The 24016-nt window shown below is 31.5% G+C and overlaps 4 protein-coding genes across 4 annotated transcripts in view; 1 reads left to right on the top strand and 3 right to left on the bottom strand.

Annotated features, from left to right (window-relative positions):
- Positions 1 to 1183: 1183 nt before the first annotated feature.
- Positions 1184 to 7783, bottom strand: LOC106772318 (mitochondrial substrate carrier family protein C). Its single transcript, XM_014658681.2, has 7 exons — positions 6239 to 7783; positions 4441 to 4858; positions 2875 to 3019; positions 2655 to 2770; positions 2491 to 2569; positions 1794 to 2027; positions 1184 to 1710 (listed from the first exon to the last, which is right to left on the bottom strand). Exons 1-7 carry the CDS (start codon positions 7362 to 7364, stop codon positions 1387 to 1389), a joined length of 2442 nt encoding a protein of 813 aa, XP_014514167.1. The 5' UTR covers positions 7365 to 7783; the 3' UTR covers positions 1184 to 1386.
- A 1969-nt stretch (positions 7784 to 9752) lies between these two features.
- On the bottom strand, positions 9753 to 12942 carry LOC106769986 (protein IQ-DOMAIN 1). The gene is made up of 6 exons (XM_014655808.2): positions 12906 to 12942; positions 12233 to 12313; positions 11792 to 12121; positions 11356 to 11583; positions 10989 to 11111; positions 9753 to 10847 (listed from the first exon to the last, which is right to left on the bottom strand). Exons 2-6 carry the CDS (start codon positions 12296 to 12298, stop codon positions 10137 to 10139), a joined length of 1458 nt encoding a protein of 485 aa, XP_014511294.1. The 5' UTR covers positions 12299 to 12313; positions 12906 to 12942; the 3' UTR covers positions 9753 to 10136.
- A 2741-nt stretch (positions 12943 to 15683) lies between these two features.
- On the bottom strand, positions 15684 to 16644 carry LOC111242325. The gene has a single exon (XM_022785004.1). The coding sequence runs from the start codon at positions 16571 to 16573 to the stop codon at positions 15872 to 15874; it is 702 nt and encodes a 233-aa protein (XP_022640725.1). The 5' UTR covers positions 16574 to 16644; the 3' UTR covers positions 15684 to 15871.
- Positions 16645 to 23804: 7160 nt separating this feature from the next.
- Positions 23805 to 24016, top strand: part of LOC106770621 (elongation factor 1-alpha-like) — a 1492-nt gene continuing 1280 nt past the window's right edge. The window contains exon 1 of the mRNA XM_014656420.1: positions 23805 to 23978. Coding sequence (XP_014511906.1) covers positions 23805 to 23978 — 174 coding nt within the window. The remainder of the gene's footprint in view (positions 23979 to 24016) is intronic.

The following is a 24016-nucleotide window of genomic DNA, read 5'->3' as shown; positions in this document are numbered from 1 at the left end:
AATGTCTGATTCTGTCATATATCAACATTTAGATTATCTACTTTAAAAATGTTATCTATCAAAATTAGAAGATTATCTATATTTTGACATATGGCTAAGATTTTGATACATGAATTTCCATGTTAATTTCAATTTATTAGAGGAACTACATAGAATCTTTTTAAAAAGAATTAAAAAATTGAGTGAAAAACAAATATAAAGTTAAAACAAATCAAAAGCTTAAATATAAAAACTAAATTATTAATTATATTTTTTATTTTAAAATGTAAAACTTATAGCTCATTTTTATATATTTCAAATTACAAATTTTAAAATCAAAATAAAAAGAATATATTTTGATTTCCATAATATAAACTTCAATAATCCAAAATATAATGATTTTTTTTTTTGTTTCGAGTATGCATGTCAGAATACAAAAATAGTATTTTACATTGTACTTTTCAAAATATAAAATAAAAAATACATTTCAAATTATATATTCTATGATACAAAAACGCAGAAAGAAATTTATGGTGGTGCAATACATACCCAATAAAAGAAATGGTCCATTAATTGTTAGTAACAGAAATCATATATGTTGAATAGAGCATTCACGTTTCATAAAGAAAAAAAGATTAATTATAATATGAGTAAACACAAATTATACAGTCGTTTAATTGTAAATTATCATATTACTAAATACTTTTATCACAATTATTCCAAAAAGTGTTGGGACTAAAAGGTCAAAATCCAAGTTAGTGTGTCAAAAGTAAACTTCAAATCCAAGTTAGTTTAATTTTGGTAAAAGATCGGTTTAGATGTTATAAAAAGAATCTGTTTATCCATATACCATCATCATTAGACACATTATCATGTGATTTGTTTAAGGATAATGATATTTAAATAATATTTTTTTAATAATATTTAAATATTAATTACGTGTCAATTTATGATTGATAATAAATTATTTTCTAATTAATATAATATCAGAAGTTTGAAATTTTAGACAATTACTTGCATCATGAACTAATCTCATGCAGTCATGTGATCTTAGTGTATGCGTAAATTTATATCCAAATAAGCTTTTTAGTTCCAGTCTCAACCGCAAGAATTATATTCCAAAAAAGGTAAGACTTGCAAATAAAAATTAAAAATTGTGGTGACAAACTGATCCAAGAAAAGAATAAAAAATCTGTACAGTAGAGGAAGAAATAAAATTGAAGCTTTAGTTTGCAAATATAGGAAGAATATACTTTTTGATTCTGCTGCTACAAAGGACAATCTTATAAAAGTAGAAAATGAACAAAGGAAATAAAATGTGTATTTGAGAGCAGCATCAATGACCTTATTCCATTGATCACTGCAGTAAACTCAAAAATTCCACCAGACATTTTGGCTCTCAAGATGTTAATCTGAACTCCCTGCCTTGCCCTCCTCATTTTTGTTCATAGCCTTCTTTGCCAACTCATAACCTGCAAAGTTCATAGCACCAAGAGGTGCAATCCAAAAGAACCTTGGAACTGCTCCTTTAAACAAGCCAAGGGGTCCCTCATGTTTCAATATAGAGAAGGCTATCAAGGACATTGACACAGACCGCCCTTGCGCAGTCATCATTCTAGTTTTCATCACATCAAACGGTGTTGTCACCACAGCCGCCAAGCCGCCAGATAAAGCTCCAACAGCAATTGTTTCCAGGGGACCCAGTTCCCGCTCTAGTAGACGTTCAACAACCTAAAATCAAAGCCCAACACCACAACACTCTGAGTTTATCTTCTTTTGGCTGAATATACACAATAAGTTAAAATGAAAATAACCTTTTTAGATTCAGCATAAAGCCCCATGCCAGCGACATAAAATGGAACCTCACGGCACAGGGTAGCTCCGGTTCCACGAAAGAAGCCCCTAAGACCATCCTGCTCCCAAGTTGCAACAAAAGCTTGACCCACATTGTCAAAAAGACCAGCCTGTAACCTTTGCTTCAACACCTCACAGGGGATCCGCACAGCTGTTCCTAAAAATGTGCTACAGAATGATGCTATCGATTGTACCTACAAGAGGGTTCGTATATAAAACTTTTGGATTTAGTTAAGTGACAACAAAGAAGACCCTATTAAACAACATAATGAACTCATCATCAACCTCCAAATGTAAAATTCACTTTTAAAGGACGACCAAAGTGCACAGGACAAATCTTTTGAAGTACTAAAAACAATTAAACAAAATTCGAAAACATTGATCTATTAGGTGTGAACATCTCAATTTAAAGCATTTGCCCCGACCCTTTGAATAGAGACAAGGAGTTAAGTGAAAAAAATATTCACTTATTACAGAGTGACAGATTTTTCATGCTTTTATTTATGGTAAGTTGGAAAGCAAGAAATATTTATCGGAGTTGCTTAGCTATCGTCTCAACCACTTTTGTTAACAAAGTAACAGCTTTAACTAATACAAGGAAGCATATTCAGCAGTAGCCCAGGCTATAAATAACATCATATAAGCTTTACAAATTACCTGGAGTTCTGGCAGTGTTGGAGCAACATTTATCAACACCAATTTACTTGCTTCAAATATCCCAGTTCGCAAGCCATGGCTGCAATATCAAAGGTGGCATAAGCTTGAATTTCAAAACACAGGAAAGTTGAGAGGGAAACATTGAAAAGAGATGAATGAACAACCTTGAAAACTGTCCAAGAATTGCAGGGATTGACCCCCTGTATAAACCCCGCCTTCCAATCTCTGGCAGCTTAGATATAATTTCAGGGAAGGACATGGTTGATGCTTGTACTCGAGTCTAATATACCAAATAAGACAACGATGAGGCCTCTAAAAGGAGCCAAAACAATCAAATGGCTATGAGAGGAATAGGGAATTGTTCATCAAAGTTCAAGAACATGCCTTAATTGTATCAACTGGATGCAGTAAAGCACAAGACAGGGCACAGGAAAGGCCACCTGCCAGTGCAGATCTTAGCACACTTCCGGCAGGAATTTCAACAGGTGGTGGAACAGCAACTACAGTTGCAGCTTCAAACCAAATACTCCTGAAAGTATAACCAAAAATAGTCATTAGTATAGAGGATCATTAATCATTGACTGCTGGTAGTAGTTGAACATTGACGAAATTAAATTAACTGAATCTTAACCACTGCTTGCCATATTTTCTTATTACAGCTCTTAAAACAAAGATAAAAGATCAAGACCCTGTATTTTTTTAGTAAGAATAGAATCATCTTACAATCATTGGAAGTTCTTTTATCAAAGTTTCGTACCAAAGAGCTTCCACTCTTATAAGTGAACAGTTGTTCACCCCACTTAAATCATTGGAAGTTCTTTTACAAAGTTTCATAACAAAGAGCTTCCACTCTTATAAGTGACAGCTGTTCCCCCCCATTTCTTAAAACAATTGTTTTATAAACTTGAAATCATATGCCATTGAGAAATCAATAATAAACTGTACTTTCTCATTTAGTACTCGAAAACCACCATGAACTCTTGAATAAATTTCCTTGCCCCACTACTAAATGTTCGTTTAGATACCCACCAAAGAGAATCTCTTCTCCTCATGAAAAGCCTTAAATAAACTCAAGCAAATATTTATGTTAATCCTTGTCCACTACTGCGTACTAACAGAAGCATAACAACTTAAACTTATATAAAAACACATATACACTATTAATGTCAATCCTTCACCTAATGGTGGCGTCCACCCCATCCAAAGGCTTGAACCAGTGTCTTTCAAGAAAATTGTGAGGACCCTTGCGCATTTAACACTACATTTCTCTACCTCATCTAAAACTGTACTCAAGGGATAAAGTGAGTAACTTCAGGTTAACAACCTACCATTAGCACACATATGGCCAATTTAGATAAAAGTTCTCAATAAGTATATATAAGAAAATAAAAATACATTTTAATAAAACTTCTTTCACAAATTAAAATTTAGACAAGGCCATAACCTACAGTGAGTAATCCATGTTTCAGATTTTATGAAGTTTTTTGTTGGCTGCTGATGAAGTAACACAGTCCTCCTATTTTACAAAGTTTGGAACTGGGCATTCGACCATAGGCCTGACAATCAACAATGAAGCCTTATCCTACTAGGTGAGGTCAGCTATATGAATAAACAATGTTATTTGACAAGGTTAAAAGCTAAAGTTTAAGAAATATTTGACCAGATTATTCTCCATGGTTTATTTTGACACTTGTTGCTCATAGCTCCTCTTTTTCTTAAAGTCTGTTTTGAAAGGTATCTTATTTTCTATTTTTCTCTATATATTCATTTTTCTATCATTAGTAAATATCCTCATAAGCAAGGCTTTTTAACAGTATAGTGATGACACTCATCCACCCCCTCCTACCTCCAAAAATATATAAAGGATTAGTGATGCACTTTATGTTTAATGCTTATCATGGATAAATATATATAAAAAAGAAATCAACTAATTGATCATATTTCTCTCACCTTGGATCCTCTTGAAGACGATCAGACGGAAGCAGAAGCATGAAATTGCGGAAATGTCCATATGAAATAGATTCTTCTGTATCTGCATTCAGAAATCGCATCATAGCAACAGCATTGTCTTCATTTGCAGGGAGTCCTGCGTTCTTTAGTGATTCCAATATTTCACTCTTCTTCAGTGTCCCTGACTTGCTTAGACAAAGAGAAGTATATGCACGAAGAATTGTTGGCTCCTTCTGTTCCATTAATGATAAGAATTGCTTCAAACCAAAAGACCTAGAAAACAAGTGACTTCTTGCACGGCTCAAAAATTCTTTAGCATATCTTCGTGGCAGCTTTCGTTTTCTCATTTCTACTTCTAGATCTTCCAGAGTTACTTGGCCATCACCATCCCTATCCAACTCCTCAAAGAACCTCCTCCCTGTAAGAGGATAATGAAAGCGAAAAGTCAATTTTTTCTTTTATTTCCAGAAAATACCACAAAGAAATCAGCATACACGATAACTAAATAAAGTACCCAAGTCTCTATATAGTATAGTAACTGGTGTTGTAGCTAGCCTATCTTCTCTATCTGTTGACCAACTGCCAAAAGCTAGCAATCATATATGTACTACATGTAACGGTTTTTAATTGGAACCGTTAACTTCCTCGAGAGAAAGAACTATGTAACAAAATAGAATGACTGAATAATAAATTAATAACAAAATAGATCTCAAGTTCTCTTTTTCTATGTCTAAGATCCTTTCTAACAATCACAACAAATAAACAGGACATCTTAACTAAATACTTCAAGAAAAGATGTCAGAAACAGACTAGCTTAAGCATATCTTACAAAAAGGCTTAAAAGATCACAATTGATAGGATTCAGAGCCCTGTACCGTACCCATTTGCAATAAAGTTGTTTGCTGCATGAAATGTACTCGTTTATTGTATCGTCGTACATGTTTTCTCATTGCAATATTGATCATACAGAGATTTATTGCCGCAATGCCCAAACACTAGTCCAGAAAAAATAAGTTCCTGATTGATTGTGGTTTTAGGTTTTTGTTTTATAAAGTTATTTTGTAATATAAAGTTTAAAAACTGATAAGGGGGTAAAAAAGAAATGAAATGCTGATGGTAAAATTTTGAAAACATTTTTTAAAATGTTCGCAAGGTCTTCTCTATTGACATTCACAATATTGCTTCTCATCTATGAATTTTAAGCGAACATTTCATCTGAAGTCTACCCTAGGCCACAACCCTAGGATTCCATATTTCATTCCTATGATTCCTAATCAATCTTCACCCCTTCACGTTTCCAAAAATCAAATCTATTAAAAACAAATTGATCTCCGATAATCAAAGCACTGCATTTGAAAACCAGAAGCAGATTTATTAAACTAACTTACATTACTGTTTACTCAAATTATATTATACCCCTCAATGATATTACATCCCTGCCATACCTAGGAACAGAAAGTATAAGCTAATTGGAAATATCTTTACATGAATCGGATTCATGTCAATTCCTTTAACAGTTAAAAATGTACTAATCTATACTTTCGTATTTGCCGAAACAGATTTCTCATATATCCCTCCCCAGTCCATGTATACCAGCATCTTCTATACTATTACTATGTACATGTATATTCTAATAAATGAATTCACAATTTTAAATAATTGAATTACACCATAATCCCAACTCCAATTGACTCCATGTTTTAACAGATAACTGCAGTTAATTAGAAGTGTGTGCTGGTATCTTATGCAAGCAAATTTGGAAAATAAAAAAATTCCTATCCGATGTAATATGACATACCTTCAGCCTCTGTGTATCTAAAAAAATCTTGCACCGAGATTAGTTTCTTCTTATCAGGATGGTCTTTAGAAGTTTTTCCCAGTTGTGGTAGCAGTTCAGCCAATTCTGTCAATGAAACTGTGGAAAGTGTAGACTTTAGACGTTCCACATTTGAGAGGGGAATACTGAATATGTTGCTGGCAACCTTCTGTGGCGAATTTCCTCCGTTTTCATCCTTGTTTTCATTATTACCACTACCATTACCATTATTATTATTATTACTATTGCTACTGTCTCCCTCCCCGTTTGTGGAAGGGCTTTCTTCTCCAGGCACGGTTGATGGTACACCACCCACCTTTGCAAACCTCAAATTCCCCAAGAAACCATTGACATATACTTTGTGTTCCTCCAAGAAACCTGTAAGTGCATTCACATTACCAAAATGAGGAAAAGAAGGTTGGGGCAGACATGGTTTCCCAGAGTCCAGGTCATCATGATTTTCTTGCTCCCCATGATCAAGACTCTGAATAGTCTGAGATAACTGATCAAAAATAAAACCTATAACGCAATCAAGTGAAACATGCTTCCCATCCTTCCTCTTCACACCCTTCTCCCAAACTGCTCTACCAAACTGAACCCCCTTGGATTCATCCTGCTTCAAATCACATGATGAAACAGTGGACCTCATGCAAGAACTTGGCTTATCTTCATCACACACTTTATGACACTTTTTCTTTCCAGATTTGAAAGGAAGTGGCAGAGACTGAAGGAACCCATTAACCAATAAGGACCAAGTCACGGCAAACTGCAAACAATTGGTGCATGAAGGCCCGTCTTCTTTACCCACTTGAGCTCTATTACCGCCGCCACCATTCCCTGAATTCTGTGAAAACATGCCCCAGAAAGCCTTCAAAGGAACCTTCATTGACAACCCCTTCTTCTTCTTCACATCACAGATCTGAAATTCACAACCTTCCCTCAGTGGGGCAATCAAACAAACACCATTGACCTTGTTCTTTGGCCCTGCCAAACAATGCTCAAGATCCTTCGCCGCCTTCCGAAAACCCACTTCCAGTGGCAACAGCGATTCCTTCACAACCTGAACGGAATTGAAAAAAGACTCAACTGGGTCGCTCCCTGACACCATTTCTAATCAACCCTTTGAAAAAGTCGCAGCCTTTTTCTACGCCCTTATCAGAAAGAAAACTTGAAAGTGCAAAAAATTTACAAAAAGAATTAAAATCAACAGAGAAATATCAAGCTGTTACGAAAACGGGATTAAAACGGATGACCCAATCGAGCATATAGATGGAAAAGAATCCACTCTTAAGACGGGACCAATAAAGATTGCACATTTCGGTTCAAGATTATACCCATTTCGGTACAGAGAAGAGAGATGGTGTGGTGAAGAAAGGAAAGAGTGAAAAAATTTGAAGGGAAGAATTTGGATAAGATTGAGACAAGAGACAAAGAGCATCAAGCCCTGGTTTAGGACAGAGTTTGCGCAAAAAACTTATATGGGTGGCAGAGGAAGAAGCACATTAAGTAAGCAAGAAGCACAATGAGAATCAAAGAACAGAAACTGAGAAGTTTTATTTTCCTTTTTTTTTTCTTCTTTTTTCACAGAAAAATTAAGACCATTTAATGCAACAAAAATCAAATGCATAATTTACATGAACTTCTTTTTTACAAACAAGTTATTTACTATTATTATTATAATTATTATTATTATTATTATTATTATTTTTGTTATTATTATTATTATTATTATAAGGAATCCATTAAGAATGATAAAATTTTGGAGACTTATTTTATGTTTAATAAATCTTGTTTATAACTTTCAATAAATAGAAGAAAGAGTGTTTTCTTACATTAACATGGTATTCCTTATACTAATATGGGCTTGTTATGCAAAATGTGTTAGCCACATTTTTTGTTTTGTTATTTGTGTACAACACTACTCTAAGCTTTGAAGCTAAAACATTAAAAAAATATTCATATGGTCATGTATGACCAAAATAAATATGTATCCCTTTCTTACCAAAGAAAAAAAAAGGAAACATTTCTATATTGACTGTACTAACACCTGGGCTGAAATTTTCAAAGGTTTTTATTGTGTTTTGGATAATGAATAATGAATGCTGATGAATGGATAATAGCTGACGCAAGGCCATGTAGGAGTGAGAATTGGGGTCACCACTGAAGGGTTGTGACCCTTCTTGTTATTGACGATGGCATTATCAGATAAAACTTGCTTTGTGAAATGAAATTTGAAGTGAAATGGTTCAACTCATGCTTGTTTTTCATGGCAGATTGAACAGTAATTGCAGGGTTAGAACAAGTGCAAAACAACAAGGCAAAAGACACATACACATATACACCCCAAAATGCTTATTTGAAAGCACAACTTGTATGGATGACTTCTTCAAATATATTATTTATTTATTTATATTATTATTAATTATACACTATGCTGAGGAAATTTTTAATGGCCAAGTTCATGCCAAGTGGTTTTGTATTTGCCAATAGTCATCACACACTCAAGTTTTGATTGGACAACTGCAAATTTTTTGAGTCTTTATCTCTTCTGCAGTTAACCACACATTAAAACCCATCAGAGAGTTTCTTTCGATGGTTGCATATACGGTGCTAAATTTTCAAATTGTAAGAATTTTAAATACAAATAAAGAATTATCTTTTACGAGATACTAATAAAACTCTTTTTCCTAAAATTTTATTCTTTTGTGGCTGAAGATTGTTAGCAATCATTTTTTTTTTTCGTGGCTTCTGTATTGAAATATTTTATTTATTTAGCCTAACATTTTTTTAAGTAAATTTTTTATAATACCTTGAACCATTTTTAGAAAATCAAATCATCAAACAATCCCGTCAAGCTAATAATTTAAGTGGGGTTTCCTTCATACCTTTTGTTGGAGTAAAAAGATATAGGTGGAATTGAATCAAATTTAAATATATATATATATATATATATATATATATATATATATATATATATATATATATATATTAATCATTATTGTGGCTTGACAAGAGAAATTATATCTTTTTGTAATATTTAGTTTATGTTTATTTTAATAAAATCTTTTTAAACGAAAATAATTTTTACAGAAACAAAGGTAAAACTAGATGAAATTTTTTTCAATAATTTTTTCTCTTCTCTTTTTCCACCTTTAAACTCTCCAACAATCATAATTACAAAGTTGATGTCACCTAAAACCTTTATCAAGATCACCGTTGGTTTAGCACTCTTAAAACCGCCATCTCCAATCCAATGGGTCGCTGTTGGTATCCTTTGACCACCACTGCCACCAACATCATTGTCAACGTTCACTCTTCACATCACCTCTTTTTTTTTCACCATAAATTTCAATTCAAATTTTTAAATTTGGTTGATTCTTTACTTTTTCAGTTTAATAACAATTTATTATAATTAAAATAAAAAAATACATTTTTGAATTCCAAACATATGGTTCTCAAAAACATAACATGGAATGAAGAGTAGATACAACATGGTCCATCAGAGCCAGAACCATATGGTCTTGAATTCATGAGTACTTTACAAAGGGGATAAACAATGTAGTACATGTTTACATAATGTATGTTTAAATATCGCCCCCAAAAGCAATAATCTTGTTACATATATAACATGGAACTACTACAGTCAGTTAAAGTAAAAGAAAAAGTTGTCTGCATGGTTATAAAGACAACTGTGGGGATCAAATGAATACTTGATCAGTCAAATTTTATTGCATCTCCTTCCATTGCACCAACAACATGGCTTGTGAAGAAAAAGTTGATAGAGACTACTATAAAAGATATTGGTGCCACCTTTTGTAATTTGAATAATCTTTGTTCATGTTTCTATTCTAAGTACACCAATGGCATGCATGATGCATCTCTACCTTCTCACTCTCATTTTCTCTTCAGGGGAGGAACCATTAGCAACACTCTTGTTGGAAGCCACATTTCCAGGTCTGGTTGAAACAGAATACCTTCTTGCACCGGCTGGAGAAGAAGGGAAAGAGAGTCTCTTCTTTAAAGGAGCAGAAGCTGTTTTTTCGGGTGTTGTATTTCTTTGTGCAGCAAATGATGAACTTCTCCCTTTGGATGATGGCTTGGCCTTTGCAACCTGGGTGGATGGTGTTGTGTGACTTGGAAAAGCAGGTGAAGAGCTTGAAGGGATCTCGTCATCATTCAGTGGTGACACTCCAATGCTGTGCCTGCGATTGTTTTCATGGACTTTGTAAAACATGGATTTTGAATCACCTTCACCACCCCATGAACCACTTGATACCTTTGGCCTTGTTACATTGGCTAGCGAGACCCTTGGGTCTCTTTTTGAAGGGGATTTTGGTTTTTGGTTTTCTGGGGGTGTTTTGACATCATTGTTCTGGTCCCGGAGAGAGTATAATTTTGTGATTTCACCAACTGACATGGTGTTTTTTGCACCACTCTTAGCAGATGCATGACCAATGTGGTAGGTAGTGTTTTGATCTTCCCATGGCCTAGTAGCCATCCATCGCTCTAGCCAGTTCCAGCCCCAGTGGGGATTGTTTGGATCCATAAATGTAGCATTTGTGGCAGATTTTGAAGAGTTCTTCCGTGTTTGCTGTTGAAGAGATTGATTAGTGCAGTAAAATAAAATGGACTCCTTCGTGCATGGGCTTAGATAGTATGCATAAAAAATGCAACTGGTTCAAAAACTCGTTTCTCTTGTTCCATTAAAATCTAGAAGGCAATATCTCCTTACCTGATGTGTTGATGCATATGCCAAGGCCTTCTGTCTTCTCATAGCTGCTATCTGCCTGTTCAACACCTGTGCCTCAACTTGCTCCTTTGATTTCGAGCTATCGTCCCATTTTTCTCCAATTTGCTGAAAAAGTATTTGCCACTTTAGAACATTAGCATAACAATAATTATATTTTCATGAGTTTTGAAAAGGGTAATGAACAAAAAAGGGGAAACACTTGACAATTTGTCATAAGATAAATCAGAAAATAAGACACATTCACTAGTAATATTATTGTACCAGACACATTCTCTGAGACAAATATACATCTCAATTGTATTGCATAACTCATTAGCATAAATTTCAACGTAACATACACATTACTTACGTTAGCTTGCAACTTGTCCAATTCCTTTTCACGTTTCTGCAGCAGTTGCCGGTTAAGAGTCTGATTCTCCTCAGACATTCTGACCTTCCTTGCACGAATCTGAGACTGCAACCGTGAAAGAGTTTGCATGCATTGCAAGGTAGTAGCTGCTTGCCTTTGAACAGATTGCCCTTGCACCAATGTTCTCAACCTCGCCAAACCTCTCAGGCCTCGCAAGGATCTTCTTGCCTGAAACCCAGATAACATATAGAATAGAACGATTATTACACATAAAAGTCTCTCACAGTTCAATGTTGTTGCAGCACACATACAAATTCTCCCCATAACAAAGCAAAATAAATGATTTTTTAAATAAGATGAGCCTTCCCTTTCATTGGTTATTTCATTTCTGAAGCATTGTTTGTTCCCAATAAATATGATTGATAAAAGTCCATACCAAATATCCACGATAGGCTGTTTGAATCGTGGTAGCAGCCATGTCATCATTCAATTTTACATTTTGACGACTCGTGGTTGAGGGACGAGAAACCTCTGCAGCAGCGGCTACAGCAGCCCCTGCAGCCACGGCAGTAGCCAAAACCAAAGAAAAGGCCTGGTTATTCTGTTCATTCTCTGGCAAACTTCTTGGTGTGGTGTCTTTTCTTGGTGGAAGTGAGGGAACAACAGCAATTGGTGCTCCTTCTAGATCATCGGGGTGATAAGCCCCAAAACATCCTAACTTTGGTGGTTTAGGATGATGTTGTTGCTGATGATGAGAAGAATGTTTCTGTTTTTTAAGCGCAAACAAAATTGTTTTGCATGAGAATATTATCCCATTTCAAGGAAATGTTCTTTCTTCTATTCATGTCAGAGGCAATAATAGGAGTTATTCACGTACCTGTTCCTTTTTGGAATCAGAAAAGAAAACTTTCTTCACTGAATAAAACCACCCTTTCCTCCCCATGTGCAATTCCTTTGTCTGGCAAAACAAAGAGAAATAGATTTTGAATTAATAACATAAAATGAACAAACATCGTTCAGAACAAAAAGAAAATAGATGAAAAAAAGTTATGAAAAAGTGAGTAAGTTCCATGTGTTTCAATGTAATGCATGCTGAATTCAAACACGAATTGTAAAAGAAAGATAGAATTTCATGCTAAAAGCAAATTTTAACTGATGTATCATACAAAAGTCTTTCAAACCCCATTGATGAAAAGGACAAGAAACCCAGACATAGTAAAAAAAAATTGCCTTTCCAAAGATAAAGCAATGAGCTTCTTTGGATTCATTAATGCAATGGAATGACCAAACAAGGATGAAGCGAAAAACAGCATTCAATAAGCCATCAGAAGTTCCAAATCAAAGTCAAAAGCGCCATAAGTTCCATTAGAAACTAACAGAACAGAAAAATGGAAGATACAAAATGGAGAATGAGAAGAACCCATATAACAGAATTCAAAAACCATCAAAGCCATAACATAACATGATTCAAAAGGTACAAAAACAAGGACCAGGAGGAACAAAAAGCACAATAAAGGGGACAAAAGCGAAATGCTTCACATTCTAAACACCTTAGTATAAGAATCACAAATGTCTCTGCAAATTAAGGTACTTACATGCCCTGTGGAGGGGAAGAAGGGACAAAAAGGAGGAAAAGGAGAAAACTTCAACGACGAAGGAATCAATTACAGCAAGGATTGGGTGTCAGGATAAGTGGGGCCTTTACACGAAACGTGAAATTCCTAATTTTAACGTTCATAAATAACAGCGTACCCAAACAAAAAAACAACAACGACTAAAATCCATGCAACAAATAACAAACTCTCGCTGTCTTTTTTCTTTCACTTTTTCATGGTCTTAGAATTTTCGTATTACATTTCCTAAAGAAAAACATCTAGAAAATTCAACTCGCATTCATTTTACATCTTCCTATTTTCTTCAATAATAAACACTTCTTCTATGACCTATTAACCAATATTAATAATCTGGTGGTCATATTAAAATAATGGAAAACATTGAATTTTTTTTTTTTCCATTTGATGAAAATGACCAAATTTCTAGATTAAGTATATAAGTGTCTCTTTCTACATTTGGTTTGGTCCACCCTTCATAAAGAGTATATTCCCAGATATCCTCGTCTGAGAGTTAAATATTATTACTAATATATTTTATATACTAAATGTAATTTTTCTTTCTTTATTTTATAATAACAATCAGTTTTTAAGCCATATTTTCAACAATACGTCTTTTTTTAATTAATCCCATGTCTATCATGTATCTACTTGTCTTCCTTCTTCTTTTTCATTGTCTAACTTTTCAAGCACTTTTACTTTTATATAATAATCATTTTCAAAGTTTAAATAATATTAATTTCTTTTTACCAATAAATTTTAATTAATCCGTATGCGTATTTTGTTGTGATATAGAAGTTAAAGGAATAAAATTAAAAGTTTAACAAATATTTATTGTTGTTATAAATAAAATGTATTGCATTCTTTTACGTAAAAAATGTATCCCAGAGAACTATAAAAGACATTTAAAAAGAAAGGAAGAAAAATATTATTTTAACTATTTATGGATGTTGATAACCGGTACTATCATAAAAGACACTGTTTAAGAAATACGTGCAATTTAGAATTCATCGAAAATTACAATAAAGTTTATTGATATCAATTTTCAATAACACATAATTTATCGTAAGAAAATTAGACAAAATAAAACTATTTTTTTAAAGGGTTTTGTATTCTGCTATCATCTACATCTAATTGCGGGAAATATAAAAGGTGAAGACAAAAAAAAATGATGAAGAGGAATGAAAAAATAAATAAAATAATAGACATTTATACAAGTTTATATGTACAGAGAGAAGAGAGATTAATTTACTTTAAGATTAAATATGAAGAATTATTCTTGACTGAAGTCTTTTATTTAATTTTAAATTATTATTTCAAATTATTTAACAATAATTAGATGTATTATGTTTATATCTCATCTTTCATGAGAAAATAACAATTTTGAAGAAATGTATGTTTCAGTATCATATGTATGTGTATGTAACATGTTATAACAAAAAATGGAAGGTAAAAAAAATAAAAGAGTTTAATAGGAATAATTTAACTCATTCAACATCTAATAGCTGTAAAAACAATATAAAAGTAGAAGATTATGAAGAAGTATATAAACTGAGTATGTCTCCTCTTCCCGTTTTATTTTTATTTTTTCTTGTATTTGTCCTTTTTAATTACATTCATTCATATTTCAATTTTTTTTTAATATATCGTTACCATTATTTTATTTTATTTTATTTAAAAAAACAATTAAATCCATTTTTTTTAGTAACAATTTGTTCATAAACTGTTTATAGAAAAATGAAGTTTAGGACATTAATTGTCTTTAATATTTTAAATCAAATTACATAAATAACCCATACATATTTTATAGACATAAAAAAGTTAATATCATAAACAACATAAGTGCAAATCAGAACAAAATGATTAAATTTAAAAAACAAAATCACTAGAACAAGGTATTTAAAAGCAAAATTGAGAATAATGGTATAAAAATAGTATAGATGTTTCTGGATAAATTTATTTAAAATTCCTTAATAACCCAGCCGTTGTTTGTTTAAATAAAAACCATCGATGATTCCTATGAAAAAGAAACAAATTAAAATCTTGGTCAGTTAGATGTAAATAAAGTACATCAAAGTTACCTATGAAATTAACTGTCGATCATTAATGTTGGTTGCCTTTCATTATAAAGGAAGCATTATTTAAAAACTCTACCATAAACGTTTTAGTTTTATCTTTAAGAAACTAGTACTTTGATAACGTAAAAAATAATAAATAATATTTTTTAGTTGATATAAAAATACTTTCCATATAATCTACCAATCTCTCTTCACTTTCTTTCTCATCAAGAAAATGTACAGAATCCATTTTTAACTTTTTATATATTCTAAAAAAATCTGACGTGTCACGACAAAAAGGGATTAGCATGAATCTTGATCTGCGCATGTTTTGACTTTTGAGTTAATGTTGTGAGACCAAAAAGAAGAATAATAAAAGTCTTCTGTGACTGCATGAAAGCACGAGAAAAAGAAAGTTTTTTCTTTTTTCTTTCCGTGATGGCTACAATCACCAGTTACCAATTAACACAATTAAATATCTTTTATTTTATTTAAAAAAATTCACTTATCTTTTTATTTTTAATTGAATATAATGTTTTATTACTGATTATCATATATATATATATATATATATATATATATATATATATATATATATATATATAACATTGTTTTAGAAATCATGGATGTAAAAAAAAAAAATATTACATATAGTGTCTAATTAACTGCATCTTTGAGTTTAGTTCATATGCACAACTATTCTTACACAAATAGCACTTTAACAAAACACTATCATTTTACCACACATTTCTATTTCTATAATGAGAAGAAAAAAATAAAATCTCGTTAAATATTAATAATGGTAGAGGCAAGTGCATGTTGTAGAGGCAGGTGTGCGATGTTGAAAATTCACACCAAAGCAGCCTTTACGACGTCGTTTGCAAGCTTGCTACTGCGGCAGCCTAAGACCATAGTAATTGACTTCAAAATCTTCCACACCCCCTTGCAGCTTCTCTTCTTCCCTTTAACGGAATCTTCTTCGCCGTCTTCAGCAGCCGGAAACATCGTCGCTGGTCCCCTCCGGCTCTGTCTGTTTCTGATGTCTCTCAGCTCCATCTCGGTAGTGCCAGATAACTTGGACATCCCGAACATAAACAAAAACCACCGAGACTTGGTGGTGCACCTCACCAGAGACACCTTCCCCGTCGACGTGTAGTCACATGAAAAACTCTTCGAACCGCGTTTTGTTATACCCTTTTGCACGCTCCTCCGTGCAGTGCTATTGCATTCATCAACACGCGGAGGAATATCCTTGAAGGGAATGAGTTTTCCGCAGAAGATTATGTTCTCTGCAGCTACAATGTTACTTGAAGAGTTGAATTCTTCACTGAAGAACTCGAAAAGGTTATCATCATCATCGCCGTCATCACCAGAGCTTTTTTCATCTTCTTTCGAGAAATCACCACGCCATTTATCTGAACTGGAGCCACTGTAAATGGGAAGGTCACAAAGAGAGAGGGTTTCTTCTTCCTCTTCGTATGGATCTACCTGCAGTAGGGTGGTTTCTTCATTTCCTGCTTCTTGATCCGAGTGAAACTCTTTAACCGCCATCGGTATTCTCTGTAGGAAAGAAACAAAAGGGAATATATGAACACAGAGACTGAAGAATATTTTTTCTCAGTTTTGTTTGCTGCTTATGAGTGTCTTGATCTGTTCAATCTTCTGTATTATATATGGAACAGATTTAGAGAGGAGAGAGAGAATTTAAAAGTAATGATACAGACATAAAGTCGATATCATCTAGATGAAAAGAAATAAAAAAATAAGAATAAAAGGTACTAAAATTTAACAGATTATTGAATAACCATCTAGAAGAGCAGGCTCAAAGTACTAAAAGGAGGTTTTGTAATATTGATTATTTTTCAGAGTGCTTCTAGATGAAACTGTACATATATATGCATGGATCTCTGATTCGAGAATTTTGTTATTACTTTAATGGAGGCTGCTTTAGTTATGTCCACATGTCTGAGTTAAGCTTGTGTTTGGCTACTAGCAAGGTCCCATATAAGATACACTTAATTTATGTTTGTGGAGCCGGCATGTTCAGCAAAGCAGTATAAACACTCTTCTGTCTTTTTCGCTTTTTTGCTTACACTCAATGTTGCGCATTGAAATAGACTTGTTTTTTGTTGTTTTATGGGGACAAAACACTGGTTTTGATTTAATCTATGATTCATTGCTATCTATATACATTTTTATATACATGGCCTAAATATTTAGGGTTTGAAACTTAAGCAAAACATGCCGAGAATTGGGAAGGCTGTTTGCTTTTCCTTTGCAATAATTAATAACTTTTTGAAACTTGTGAAACATGGTGAAGAATTGAGAGTGCCCTTTAGGTTTTCTATCTAGTGTATGTTAATTACTCAATAATTTGGTGGATTAATTAAGTAAGGATTATTGTGTAGCAAATGAAAACATGAAAAACATTTAGTGATGCATTCATCTTCGTCGGTGTGAGCGAATTTTGTTAAGATTTTCAGAAGTTAATTAAAGTTGGTAATGTTTATTATCCTTGTATGAGATTTTTGTGGAAACATATATATATTCTTCTAGAATTCAATTTTTATATAATTATTTTCAAACCGTGTCCAATTAATTTATGGGAACATTCCTAAGTCAACTGACTAGAATGATTTTATTTTTATTTCTGTAAAGAACACTGTGTTGACTCGTCCTCTGTTGAGTTTGAACAGTGATGAATTTTAAATATGTAAAAGTTAGTTCAGCTTTGACTTTTTTTATGATGAAATTATATTTTTCAAGAAAAAATCAGTTAAATGAGATTAAAGGAAACTTCATACTATAAATCACCTTGTACGTGTATTTTATTCAAACATTAATTATCTGTCACGTAGTAAAATGTAAATCTCCCTCTTGAAAAATATTAGAGGAAGGAAAAAAAATAAGAAAACTATGTATCTCCTCCAATTATAAATAATTGTGCATAGTAAATTGATGGAAACTTACAATAATTCTCTTAAAACTTACACTAAGATTTTTTTCATCAGTTTAGTTATTAGTAAATATCTAATAAATCTTTTTAAATGAATACTAACAAGTATTTAGTGTATTATATATAGAATTTTCATAAAACACTTACTCCGATAAACAAATTGCAAAAATTTCAAAGAAATGAAGAAATAAGAGTTAAATCCGTTGTAATAAACGAACACTTTCTCTGATAGAATAATCCGATTGATTATCTTCATCTACAAACTATCACCTTCTCATAGAAAACTTGGAGAAATTGGAGTTTTAGAGAAATATAATTTTAAATAAAAAATGAACATCTTTTAAATATTGATAATTATTTTCATTTTTATCTATATTTAATTTAGCTCTAAAAAAATTCAAATTATATTGTATAACTTTTTTCATCCTTTTAAAAACAAAAAAAAAATTGTCTTTTTTTATATAATCTTCATTTCATGGAATATTTCTCAATTTTTTTTAAGATTATATAAAGGAAATATACTAATATTTTATTTTAATTTAAAAGTAGACGAATATATGCAACCCAAGTTAAGTTTTTATAGTGGTGATGTTGACTAATTTTAGAACTGAATTGATCCCTTTTATAACATCTGAATGTGCATGTTTTACCATTATTTCAATAGATGAAATCATGGAGGTTAATTTCGTTTAATCACATTATTTGTAACTAATGACTTATTATAACAACTTTTTTCAATCCGTGTGGAAACTTGAGAATTGCACCCCATCTAACCCACTACTTCTTTCCGTCTTTGACTAAAGGAAACGTGTCTAATTTTTTATTATACCAGTAAATAATATAATTAAAAAAAATAATGTATGAATGATTTTGTAAAAACAATTATGTTGGGAAAGAAAAAAGATGGTTTAATTCTTTTTATGTTGTTGCTTACTCTCGGTTTAATAAAAAGTAAAAATTCAACAATTTCATGTTTTTTAACGAGAAAGAAAATAAGTTAATATTTTATTTTATTTCTTGTAAGTATATAAAAAATAAGAATATTTTTCTTTTTTATATTTTCCAACTTACCTTTAAATAAATATAAAGTCGTAAAGTAGCACCGGATATTCCAAGTAATAAAAAACCAGAGGGTGAGGGACAGTGCCACATCGTGTTTGCTTAAGGAAATAAAAGGCTATGAATAAGCAAATAAGATTTCAGATAAAGTTTTGGGATATTTAATTGTAATATTTACTTTAATTATAAATTTAATCAGTGCTTTCTTTTTTCAGAGTTTTCTTTTTCGTTAACTTACATTATTTTAAAATTCAATACTTACTTTAAATTACGCGGTTACGATTATTAAAAGAGTTGATAGAAATTTTGGTTATATGATATCACCTTTATAGATATTAAAACATACTTGATGTAAAATAAAATATGTATGTTTTTCAAAAAATAAATGTTTAAAAAAATTACAAAGATGACTAATTAAGTTGTGTTTTGTTTGCACGAATTTGTTGCAAAAAGTCGTGAAAGACACTACTTCTGAATTATTATTGAAGCGTTCTGAATTATTATTGAAGCGTTTTCAAACAGAATTAAATTTAATTAATCTCGCAATTAAGCAGAAGTTATGGTATGGGTGGACTACTTCAATAAAATTAAAAAAAAAAGTCGTGGTAATCATGGAAGATATATTCCAAAATAATCTATAACTATAAGCGATTTATGAGAAAATAATTTGCACTGAAGTTGTATCTCCATGGTGCCACCAAACAATATTATCAATTCTGTATCTCCATGCTTTATAGTATAATTGCTTATAGAGATAGCAACTTTCATAGGGTGAGCATTATGTGGAAAATCCTTCCATAACAACCATTAAAGGAATTAGTAAAACTTAAATGGTGCAATAACTATATCATAGCACAGCTAAAACATCGTACCTGTAAATTGTTTTCTCGTAATTTTTTTATACTGAGATCAAAACATGTTAGAAATATTATGTCGACGAAAAAATAAGACTATATAAATAAAATGTAAACATCACCTAACAAATTGATTTTGTAAAATTAAGTTAAACTTAAAAATATGTTTTAACTTTCCTACAGCCAAAACTTAGATTTTTGACATTGTTAGTAACTAAAATAACTTTCTTCTTATAGTCTTTGTTGAGATCAACAATGGAAGACGTTCATCCTCATATTTGATTGATACTCATGAATTAAGTGTATCCGTACAAATTCAAGTACAAATTCAAACGAAATACCGTCATCTTGTTAAACGATGATTAATTTTAGACATGAACGTTAAATTGGATCAAACAATAATGAATTACAAACACCCCACCTACAACTTCATTAATCTTCAATTTATCGAGAAATCGTTCCATGCACGAGTTATGTATAGATGGATGTTTGAAGAAGTCACTGCATTTCTGAATGATTTCAAAGATTATTTTTTTTTTTTTTTCATAAGTCGCAAAAATAGCTTAAATGTTTCACGACTTTAGTTTTTGATTATTTTGGAAAATGTCGCTCATGATTGTCACGACTTTGCTTTAGATTGAAGTTGTTACCACGACTTCTACTTAATTATGAAAATTATTAAATTTAATTTTGTTTAATAATATTGTAGCTTTAATAATATTTTAGAAGTCATGCATGTCTTTCACAACTTATTTACAACAAATTTATGCCAACAAAGTATTTTGTCTCTAATGTTTGAAAAATCAATCCACTTATATGTAATTTAAAAAGTAAATTAATCCGTTAAGTAAAAAAAAAAAAAACATCTTTCAACCATATTATTCTATAAAATTATTTTTTCCTTACTAATGATAACTTTTAATAAATAAAAAATGTGGTTTGTATAAAATGATTTCTTTACTTTTTAATGTTAGTTTCATAATATTTTATAAACTTCATAAGTTTTTAGGAAACTACCTCTAGATGAATTTTAATTCTTCTAATGAACTTTAATAAGTTATCAAGTGTAAACGTTATTAAACGAAAAATCATATAAATTATAATTTAATCTATACTTAATCATATTCCAAAGTTTGAAGTGTAACATTCCAAAAATTTTAAAATTTCAAGTTCTGTAGACATTACTTAATGATAAACAGAATTCCAAACACACTTATAACAAGTTCTAAATATAACTATAGTAAAAAAAATTGTATTCGAAGAAAATATTAAAAAAATATATAGAGATACTTCAAAATAGAAAGAATAAATAGTATATGTTTACTAATAGATCGAGATAAGGTAATATTTTATACACGCACATATCCCCTACTACCTGTTAAAAAAATATTAATTTATAAACTATCTATCTACTTGACCTAACACATAAACAAAATTAGATTTTCTTTTTGTGCTACTACATCAATCAATCATATGCTACTTTAAACTTACATACACAACACATTTTCATATGAAATTTTACGTTTATCATAGAACTTGATTGGTTATGTCTAATTTTTTATAAGGAAGGTACATTTGTTAGTTGAATATAACAATTTAAAAAAGTTACAAATTGAAAACTATGTATAGCATAAATATTACCAAAATTTCCGAATAATATTAAATTATTAAGCCATTGTTTTTAATATTGACATTGTTTTTAATATAGACGCTACTATTGTAACGATTGTGGTCTTGCAAAGGGATTGTCGGTAAGATTTCTTTTGTTTTCTCTTGTGGGAGTTTAAATTTATCATTTTTTATTGTGTCTTAAATCGAACACAGATTTAAAATCTTATTCCACAATAGTGTTTTTCACACATAAAATATAAATCTATTAAAAAATCGGATTCAAATATTGCTTCAAATGTAAAACCAATTAAAAGAGCCGAAATTACCAGGTCCCGACTTCATAACTTTTCATTCTTTATTCCTAAATATATGTTTTATTTTTTTTATCCACTCATGTCTTTTGTTCCTTATTTTATATTTGGATAATGATACATAGACAACATTTTTTTACAACATTTAAACATCAATCATACGTGTCATTGTGTGATTGGTCCAAATGACACAATGACACCACCGTGAACCAATCACACAATGACACGTATGATAATGTTTAAATGTTATTAAAAAATGTTGTCTAAGTATCTTTATCCTTTACATTTACTTTGATGTCGGAGACTTGCATTGATTAATGGATTAGTTGTTCATAGTGATTTTCTTTTAAAATGCAATTATATATTATAATAAATGTAACAACAAAACATCAACCTAAAAAATACCAAAATGGTTCCAAAAAAAAATGTTTTTTAATATAAAACTTTAACTACAAGTACGAAGAGAAAAACATTACTTACAACAATTCTTAAAAAAGAGAGAGAGGGAATGAAAGAAGTTGTGAATTTGTTTGTTGTTTTCAAATTAGTTTCTTTCTTCCATGTCATGCCATCTCAAATATAAGATAACACATCTTACTTTTCTATTAACACGTCGCATTAGTAAAATGGAAATTATTCATCCAATGTAAGAAACGAATGTTAATTTTGATGTAATGCTGATTTAAAAGTTGTTATTCATTTTTCAATTCAGTCTTAACATTGTAATGAGTTAATTTGGTATTATTATCATATTAGAACTAATATTTAAATAGGTATATTATTATTTTGCCACCCAATAAATTTTTATACAGATTTTACATTTATTATTTTATTCTTTAATTTTTCACTTTCTTTTTAATTTTTTAATGACTAAAATACTCAAAAAATAAATTTTCAAAGCATCTAAAATTAAAAAAAAATAAAATCACTCATTTAAATATGTTGGGTTTTGTATCATTTACTAACAACCCTAATTCTTCTTTGTATCTTGTGCCGCCAGAGAAAATAAGGCAACTAGGAATTGGTGCAAGAAGTGTCATGATCTTCTACGGTTTCTGCAGCACATATTCTACGCATACGAATATCTAAACCATTAATTATATTCTCTGTTTCTAAATTAATTTACTGACGGTTGAGATTCGGCTATGCAATGGTTTAGACAAAACAATTGGCCGCAGAGGATCTGGTTTGGCGTGAGGTTGCATTTTTCGTTGACGCCACGTCAAAAGAGGAGGGATAGAACTGGAAATTAAGTGCGGAAAGTTAAGGGTAGTACCGTCAACAAAAATGAACAAGTTGTAGTGTATAAATTCTCAGTCCCTCTTAATCCAACAATCTTCTCTGTACACTCTCTTCTCGCGGCTAGGGTTTAAGAGCAGCTTCTTTCTTCAAGGTTATTTCTTGCTACTCACTTTCCTTTCGTTGTTTCCTTTATGTGTTAGCTATTATATTAGTTAATTCCTCTTCATTTACTCAAATGATTGTTATTATCCGATTTTATTTTGGCTATGCTTTATCTGCCTGCTAAATCGAAATTACCAATGCAAACAGTGCGATTCTGGTGTCAATTCAAATTATTTGTTTTCTTGGTAATTCCTATATATAGGTGTTGGTATCAATCAATGTTTTTACCTAGAGCTTGGGGTCTCACATGGTGGTGTGGATATCCATTTTCATATCGTAATGTTATTTTAGTTTTGAGCTATTATATACTTCATATTGTGGTGAAGTCTATATCTAGTTTTTACTCAATCTTTAATACGTGGGGTCCTTTTTCTTAGACATATCTTACCGATTTGAAAACTATTTTTTATTTGTCAGCCCCGTGATGTTCTTGGTGTATGGATCATCTCGTTTTATTTTCTCTTTGAGAATTAGGGTTAACGTTTCCGGGGAAGTGTGTGTAATGTTTTGCAGATTTTGTTCTGTTCTTGGATGATTGATTGTTGTTTTGATTGGGCAGATCTGAATTGTTTCAATTTAGAGGACGAATGGGTAAAGAGAAGGTTCATATTAACATTGTGGTGATTGGCCATGTGGACTCTGGAAAGTCAACTACCACCGGTCACCTCATTTACAAGCTTGGAGGTATTGACAAGCGTGTGATTGAGAGATTCGAGAAAGAAGCTGCTGAGATGAACAAGAGGTCATTCAAGTATGCCTGGGTTCTTGACAAGCTCAAGGCTGAGCGTGAAAGAGGAAT

The sequence above is a fragment of the Vigna radiata genome, chromosome 8 (assembly GCF_000741045.1).
Source record: "Vigna radiata var. radiata cultivar VC1973A chromosome 8, Vradiata_ver6, whole genome shotgun sequence".
Taxonomy (NCBI): Eukaryota; Viridiplantae; Streptophyta; class Magnoliopsida; order Fabales; family Fabaceae; genus Vigna; species Vigna radiata.
Note: the sequence above shows the minus strand (reverse complement) of the source record. Positions and strands in the feature narration are given on the sequence as shown.